Here is a 9,134-nt window from a genome sequence, read left to right on the forward strand (position 1 = left end):
ACCATAGGACCCATAACGACCCAATACGGTTTCATAAGGGGTCATATGTTGTCCTTATGGGTCATATGGTGTCCCATGACCCTTTAGGACACCATATGATCCCTAACGACACCGTATGGTGTCATAAGGGGTCATATGACCCATAAAGACATAATTTGGTGTCTTAAGGGGTCATATGGTGCCCTAAGTGGTCGTAGGACACAATATTACCCCTTAGGACACCATAGGACCCATAACGACCCAATATGGTGTCATAAGGGGTCATATGTTGTCCTTAGGGGTCATATGGTGTCCCATGACCCCTTAGGACACCATATGATCCCTAACAACACCATATGGTGTCATAAGGGTTCATATGACCCATAACGACACTATATAAAGTTGTAAAGGGTCATATTGTGTCCTAAGGGGTCATATGGTGTCTTAAAGGGGTCATATGACATAATATGACACAATATGACCCCTTATGACACAATATGACCCATAATGACATAATTTGGTGTCTTAAGGGGTTATATGGTGTCCCAAGGGGTCATAGGACACAATATGACCCCTTAGGACACCATAGGACCCATAACGACCCAATATGGTGGGGTCATATGTTGTCCTTAGGGGTCATATGGTGTCCCATGACCCCTTAGGATACCATATGACCCCTAATGACACCATATGGTGTCATAAGGGGCCATATGACCCATAACGACATCGTATAGAGTCGTAAAGGGCCATATTGTGTCCTAAGGGGTCATACAGTGTCTTAAAAGGGTCATATGACACAATATGACCCCTTAGGACACAATATGACCCATAACGACACAATTGGTTGTGTAAGGGGTCATATGGTGTCCTAAGAGGTCATAGGATACAATATGACCCCTTAGGACACCATAGGACCCATAACGACCCAATATGGTATCATAAGGGGTCATATGTTGTCCTTAGGGGTCATATGGTATCCCATGACCCCTTAGGACACCATATGACCTCTAATGACACCATGTGGTGTTATAAGGGGTCATAGTGTGTCATAAGGTGGCAAGATGAACCATTATTACAATATAAAAAGAAGTGCCAATATTGCTTACAAAAATTTAACACCTAAGGGGTCATATGGTGTCCTAATGGGTCATAGGATACAATATGACCCCTTAGGACACAATATGACCCTTTCCCCCTCCTCTCTGTCTCCCCCTCCCCCCTCTCCCCTAATCTCTCTCTCCCTTCCCCCCTCTCTCTCTCTCTCCCCTCTCTATCTCCCCCTCCCCTAATCTCTCTCCCTCCCTTCCCCTCTCTCTCTCTCTCTCCCTCTCCCCCTCTCCCCTAATCTCTCTCTCCCTCTCCTCTAATCTCTCTATCTCTATCTCTCTTCCCCCTCCCCATCTCTCTCTCTCTCTCTCTCTCTCTCTCTCTCTCTCTCTCTCTCTCTCTCTCTCTCTCCCCTAATCTCTTTATCTCTCTCTCCCTTGCCCCCTCTCTCTCTCCCCCACTCCCCCCTCTCCCTCTCCCTCTCCCTCTCCCTAATATCATATACTAATTTATTTATAAATTAACATATTGTATATTAATATATTATATATTAATAAACAATAGATTAATTATGTGCAAATTTAGTTATTGAATTTACTTATTGAAATCGGATATCCGATTTGTGTTGTACAAATTTCAAATTTCAAATTTTGGCTCAGGAATGCTTTGGGATTTGGCTTGGAAGTGACAAGCCTAGAAAGTCAACTGAAAAAACATGTTTTTCAATATTCCTTGATTTTTTAGACTTTACACTGGTGGCTAACGACTTTTTTATAGCCAAAATTGATAAAACGAAAAGGGTTTTTTAAGGACTTTCTCAACTTTCCGACAATATAAGGCTTGTCTTATTTTGACTTTAATAAATAATTATTATTTATTTTCTAATCGAATTCTGACAGAAGTCCTAATTGATAGACTGATTGAAAAACACTCATAACTTTCAAACGGTATAACATTTTTTGAATCTGAAACATGCGTCACATCCTATGCTTTGTCTACTATAGGGAAAAATTTTAAAAAATGAATTTCATAAGTTTTGACCAAGTTAAGGTGGTCAGACGTAGGATTTTCTGAATTTCTGAAAAGTTGTAGTAAACAATTCATAAATAATTATTTATTTTATAAAAAATTATTAAAAAAATGTGTGTCACATTCGGACATGATTCTAATACTTATATTATAAATCTTATAAAAAAATATTATGATTTGATTGTGATTAAGGTGGTCAGACATACGCCTACTTCTTCTCTTTTTTTCTGAAATTTTAGTACCACTGCATTGAAATTTAAATTTTTTATCAAATAGGATTTTTTTTTCCAAAAAACAACTAGTATCTTAGAAACTACATTCAATTTTCTATAGATATTCTTCTTACGTATTTTAAAAATTATGTTCACAACTTATTCAAATTTTCATGTCAAGTTGCATAACTCTAATTTTCTGAAATTTCATTGCCACTTAAGGGCCTATTTTGGCACACCATGATCCTGCACATACCCTCATTATAATTATCAATTATTTCATGGATTTTCTTGAAGTTATTCTATTTTGTTCCACTATTACTAAAGCAATTCATAGATTTCTTCTAGATAGCATAATTTCTCATTTTGGGATGCCTTTCAATTTTGTTTCTTATAATGATACACCATCTAGTAATAAAGAAGTGAAGCAATTCTTGGAGATATCATATTCAACATCATTTTTCTACCCCTTATTACCCCGAGTCTGATGGTCAATTTGAGGCTTCTAATTAACAATAGAATAATTGCTTCACAAAATTGTTAACAAACACAATAAGGATTGGCATACTTAGTTCACATATGCATTATGAGCCAATTCCATGACTATTCATAAGGCTACTAGTACTCCCTCATACAATATCATGTATGGTGTAGATGCTATTACTCCTTTAGAGTTGGAATTTCGTTCTTTGTCGTGAGCAATTTCTTCACAAATTGAATTTCTTGGTGACCATCATATGAACTCTTTCAAACACCTTCAAATTCCTTTTAGTTGTACATTATTTTGGTTAAACTTTGTAGGTACAAAAATTTATCTTGGTCATCTTTTATAGTAGATTTGAAACCTAAATCTTTAAATTTATTTTTTTAGATTTTGATCCATGTTTTTGTTCCTTACTAATTATTAAATAGACCAACTAAAATAATTTAAATTACATGCTATGATGGTACACTTTAAGACTAGTCATAATATGATCAAAGCATCTACATGAGAGGGTGCATACAATATCACAAGAAGATCTCCTAGTAATAATTTAAGAGCATTGAGAACAATCAAATAACACTTTCACAAAGATAAGATCATAGATTTCATTAGAAAATTTGTCACACAAGATCATTATAGTAATCCTATCTAACTAATTTATAAGATTCAAAAATATATCAATTCGAAAATCTTGAAACTTACAAATCAGATCTAATTTAAAACTTACAACATAAACATCAATTAATTCTATTAAAAGAGTTAAACAAATTCTTCACCTTGTGTATTCCATTTAAACAATTGCTTGTTTTATACTTGACTCAATTTTTTATATTTATCTAAAATCTAATTAATTAATTATATTCATTTCCTTAAATTGCCATAAAATAAAATAGGATATTAACACTTGCACTTCCATTTCTTCCAATCAATTTTTGAAAGGCCTGCTTTATTAGATGAAAACTCTGTGATAGAAGAAACTGGCAATTCTTCTGTAGGGCAAATAAGATTACCTTTAGCTTAAAAATTTAGTGGTCGTTGTTAGCAACAATAAGAAGTTTAATAGCGATTATCTATATTAAATTCAGCTATACATATTGAAAGTAAACTCAAAAATATTAACATATATTTATCCAAGAAAATATATAAGTTTTCTATCAGATTGAGGAAGTCATAACTAGTATTATATCAAAGCTCTTATATCACAAATGGTAGAAGGAAAGACAGGAGTCCAAGACTTGGCGAAACAATGGCATTGTTACAACAGACAACACTGAACAGAGCATAATTGATAGAATGGGGAAGACCAGTTCAGCAAATCTGACCAACAAACTGACGACAGCAGTCACATGGTTAACTTAAATATCATCGACCAGAAAGAATTGATTCCCCCATCATGTAAGTTTATGTTAACATAAGTCATGGCCTATAATTTACAATAGCATGATCTACTGTTTTTAATTTTCAAGACCTCCATGGATGTAACCATTCATTTAGTCACAGTATACTAAAATGTAGAGCTTTCAGTATCTGATGCCTCCTCACGATTAATCATTGCACCTCTGTCACCAACTAAATTGGATATAGTGGGTTTTAATTTGGTGGAAGAAGAAGTGCCTGTGGTGAAATCCTGTTGAATGTTCTTCAATAGATTGGATACATCTCTCATAGTGGGCCGAGCTTCAGGGGAATCGCTTGAACACAGCAAACCAAGACGCATCAGTGAAATGAGACATGCTTCTGTTTCTTTGTCAGCCCCTTCCATAAACAAGATTTTATCAACTACTTCAAATGGCCTGTTTAGAAATGCCCTTTTCACCCAGTTATGCAGGTTCAGATCACCATCAAACATGTTATCAGTTGGCCGACTCCTTGTCAGCATTTCCAATAACAAAATACCATAGCTGTAAACATCTCCCCGTGGAGACGTCATGCCACTCAATCCATATTCTGCAACCAGGTCATTGATTATAGTTGTTTACTCTGTTCTAGCACGGAAATCCATAATTTTTTTATAAAAGAAAGATATTTGAGAAACCATACCTGGTGCGATGTAGCCCACTGAGCCTTTTAAATCTATTGTTGAAGTTACTGAATTGGCCGTGATTCTTCCCATCAATCTGGAGATCCCAAAATCTGAAAGATGAGCTGTCATGCTTTCATCTAAAAGAACATTGCTTGGTTTTATGTCACAATGCACTATCTGCACGAAGCAATCATAATGAAGATATTCCACGGCATGGGCTACATCTATGGCTATGTTAAACAGTTTTCTCAGTCCCAATCTATGATTGTCCAGATTTAGGTGCTTTTCTAAGCTTCCATTAGTAAAATACTCAAAGATTAAAGCTTTGAAGTGAATGGTGGAACATGTGGTTATGATTCTTGCAAGATTCCGGTGTCGAGCCTTCTGCAACACTTTACATTCTGCTCTGAAAATCTTGTGTGATTGCTCATGCATTAAATTGAGAACCTTCACGGCAACAAGGGTACCATCAGACAAATATCCTTTGTACACTGATCCAAAGCTGTTTGTTGATAGTAGATTGGAGTTGTGAAATCTATTGGTCGCTTGAAGAAGTTCTTCATACGAGATCCGTGGATGCTCCACCTTTTGTAGGATTTTACGAAATGTTTGTTTAAATTCCGCTCTACTATGCAAGTTCCTTATCCACAGAACTCCCAAAACTAGACAACAAATTATAAAAAATGCAGCAGCACCTGCTGCACCCAATATTTTAAACGCGGAATGGCTTCTTCCGGTTGGAATGCTGTCTACTAATTCATTGTTTGACAGGTTCAAATGCTCGATTCGTTTTAAAGACTCAGGAATTGTTCCTGTTAATTTGTTATTTGACAGGTCTAACCAATGAAGATGACTCATATTTCCTAAAGACACTGGAATTTTTCCTTCTAATTTGTTGTTTGACAGGTTCAACTGGTAAAGCCCTGTGATATTCCATAAAGCCTCTGGAAGTTTACCTGTTAGCCTGTTGTGGCTCAGATCCAGAACACCGTTATATTCTGTAAAGCTCATGTAGCACAGAGTAATAGGAATTTCTCCTGTTAAAGAATTGTGGCTCAGATTCAGGGCACCGTACACCATGTCAGAATACTCTGGAAAATTCCCTAAATTTCCTGTTAATTTGTTCTTTGACAGGTCCAAATAAGAGATTTTCTTTAAAGACACTGGAATTTTTCCTTCTAATTTGTTGTTTGATAGGTTCAACAAGTAAAACCCCGTGATATTCCCTAAAGCCTCTGGAAGTTCACCTGTTAGCCTGTTGTGGCTCAGATCCAGAACACCGTCATATTCCATAAGTCTCATGTAGCACAGACTAATAGGAATTTTTCCTGTTAATTTGTTGTTTGATAGGTCCAACCCGGAAAGCTGCCTCATATTCCCTAAAGCCTCTGGAATATTTCCTGTTAATTTGTTGTTTGATAGGTCCAACCCGAAAAACTGACTCATATTCCCTAAAGCCTCTGGAATTTCGCCTGTCAACATGTTGTAGGAAAAATCCAAAGAGCCTTTAAATCTCAGGTTGCACAGAGTAATAGGAATTTTGCCTGTCAAGGAATTGTGGCTCAGATTCAGAGTAGAGTCTTGTTGCCAGTCAGATCCAATGTAATAGTAATTTTGCCAGTCAAGCTTACCAAGCAAGGGAAGGTTGCCGATTCCTGATGGAATCCTTCCTGTAAGATTGTTCCAGTCCAATCTGAGCTCCTGCAGGGACTTCCCATTTTGTATATTCAGTGGGATGATTCGTGTTAGATAATTTTTCTGTAAAAGCAAAGATCTCAGCTGCCTAAGATTGAAAATTTTTGAGGATATGTTGCCGGATAATAGATTGTCACTCAAGTCCACATAAGTCAAATTAGATAAATTTGAGAGATCGTCGAGAATACTTCCCTCAAACATATTATTTGACAGGAACAAATCTGTCAACTGTAGAAGTTTAGGCAGCACATGGTTCAATGGACCTCCCAATCTATTATGTTCCAGTCCAAGCCACTTGAGTTGAGTACAACTTCCTAGATGCCCTGGAATTGGACCGTTTAGAAAATTGTTACTCATTCCTAGATGTGTCAAATTTCGGGCATTTGAAATTGCAGAAGGGATGGTTCCTGTCAAGTTATTATTATCAATGCTTAACCTCAACAAATTTCTTGAGAAATTCCGAGGTATCTCTCTAGAAAGATGATTAAAGGAAAGGTCCACATCCTCCAGATTGCTTAAAGAGAACAACTGGGGGGGAATGGATCCTGTTAATTCATTGTAGCTGAGATCAAGCATGCGCAGATTGCTCAAAGAATACAATTGCAGAGGAGTAAATCCTGTCAGTTGATTTTTGCTTAGAACCATAGTTTGCAGATTGCTCAAAGAAAACAATTGGGAAGGAATAAGCCCTGTTAATTCATTGTAGCCGAGATCAAGCACACGCAGATTGCTCAAAGAATACAATTGCAGAGGAGTAAATCCTGTCAGTCGATTGTAGCTTAGATCCATAGTTTGCAGATTGCTCAAAGAAAACAATTGCGAAGGAATAAGCCTTGTTAATTCATTGTAGCTGAGATCAAGCATACGCAGATTGCTCAAAGAATACAATTGCAGAGGAGTAAATCCTGTCAGTTGATTGTTGCTTAGATCCATAGTTTGCAGATTGCTCAAAGAAAACAATTGGGAAGGAATAAGCCCTGTCAGTTGATTGTTGCTTAGATTCATAGTATGCAGATTGCTCAAAGAAAACAATTGGGAAGGAATAAGCCCTGTCAATTGATTGTAACTTAGATCAAGGGTTCGCAGATTGCTCAGAGAACACGATTGCGGAATTGGACCTTCTATGTGGTTGTTACTGAGATTAAGGAGTTGAAGGGCTGGCAACTTACAGGAAGACTGCCAAATACTTTTAGCAATATCAAAATTTGACAAGTCCAGTCCTATAACATCATCCCCATGTTTGCTGCAACTTACACCATGCCATTGGCATGGATCAGAGTGAAGATCCCACTTAACCTTGTTCTAGGGATTTGAATGAATGGAGATGTTTTTCATAATTTCAAGAGTGCAAGAGTGAGAAATGACAGGATGAATATCACAATGATAACAGGGTGTGTGGAAAAATACCTCATACTGCCGTTGTTGCCGTTCAAAGATGGTGCATGGATTTTAATCATTCAAAGAAGAGTGGCTATATGCAAGCCTCTGCCGGGTTAAGGAAAATTTCCTAAAAGGGAATTAATTGGAAATTTGATCTTGAATGAAATATCAAACGAAATTCGATGCAGCGTGCGGATCTATTCATTTAGATTGTAGACAGATTTACAAAATGAAATGATATTTTACTGGTAACATCTGCACATCAGTTTTGTGTTTTAAAATAATATTTTAATGTAATTATATTATAATAAATTTTGTATAAGTTTGTGTTCGCTATCCATATATATTTTGTTTGGTCATATCTTGTATGCTTTTACACATTTTCTAAGGCACTTAGCATTTATTTATTGCACCTTCTACATCCAATATTTAATTGAAGTCTACATAAAAATTACCATTTCTTTGTACTAGCTCAATTCCATGCACATGGGATTTGATCCTATAAAATTAATTTAATCTTTGAGATTTTAAAAGCTTAAATTCAAATTTAGGTTGAGTATCATATATTTTTCTTTTCCAGACAAATTCAATATGTGTTTCTTGTGATTTTATTACTGTGTATGTATATAAATGTATTCAATTACATTCTTATTACATCATTGAAAAGGCATTGGAATACCATTTGCATTTAAAGATGAAGCATGTTAAGTAACATTTTAATTGATGCACTAAAAGGAATCAAAATATGCATTAATTATTTTAAAATTATAATTCAAGGGACTTTGAAGACTTCATTTCATTCATCTCAAAAGTAGACATAAATAACTTGATATTATCAAGTTTTAGCAATGTTTAAATATTGTTGTCCTTAATCATTTCTATTATCATAATACTAGTCCTATTAGGAGGGGTCCACTTAGGAGAACATAGTTATTGTGATCTAATAATCTTCCTTGAGCGTTTCTAAACATCTCTGTCTCTTAACATTTAGGAAGTGACAAACTTTAAGATTAACTAGAGAGTATAAATGTGCTATCAAAAGAATCAAATCTGTATGTTACAAAATTGATTCATGCTTGGAGAAACAATTCAAATTTGTGGATTCGATTCTAAGAAAATTATGGATCTACACATAATTTTAGACATAGTATACATTTGGAGTACTTGTTTTTTTTTTTGTACCAAAGCATTAGTATTTATACAGCATCAAGTTTTATTCATTTTCATCATTAGGATTTTGATTACATGTTTAAATGAATGGATGGGACAAAAAGTTAGTTTGACT

At 35.6% G+C, this 9,134-nt stretch overlaps 1 protein-coding gene across 1 annotated transcript; it reads right to left on the bottom strand.

Moving 5' to 3' along the window:
* Positions 1-3,931: 3,931 nt before the first annotated feature.
* LOC131032687 (LRR receptor-like serine/threonine-protein kinase GSO2) lies at positions 3,932-8,042 on the bottom strand. Its single transcript, XM_057963726.2, has 2 exons — positions 4,792-8,042; positions 3,932-4,698 (listed from the first exon to the last, which is right to left on the bottom strand). The coding sequence occupies exons 1-2, from the start codon at positions 7,472-7,474 to the stop codon at positions 4,256-4,258; spliced, it is 3,126 nt and encodes a 1,041-aa protein (XP_057819709.2). The 5' UTR covers positions 7,475-8,042; the 3' UTR covers positions 3,932-4,255.
* Between the last annotated feature and the right edge of the window lie 1,092 nt (positions 8,043-9,134).

This window comes from Cryptomeria japonica, chromosome 5 (genome assembly GCF_030272615.1).
Source record: "Cryptomeria japonica chromosome 5, Sugi_1.0, whole genome shotgun sequence".
NCBI classification, from domain to species: domain Eukaryota; kingdom Viridiplantae; phylum Streptophyta; class Pinopsida; order Cupressales; family Cupressaceae; genus Cryptomeria; species Cryptomeria japonica.

Bases quoted from the DNA above. Each gene is read 5' to 3' on its own strand.
- LOC131032687 (XM_057963726.2), bottom strand. From the start codon at position 7,474: ATGAATCTAAGCAACAATCAACTGACAGGGCTTATTCCTTCCCAATTG. The intron at 4,699-4,791 runs GTATGGTTTCTC...ACCTGGTTGCAG, and splicing joins AGTGGGCTACATCGCACCAG to AATATGGATTGAGTGGCATG.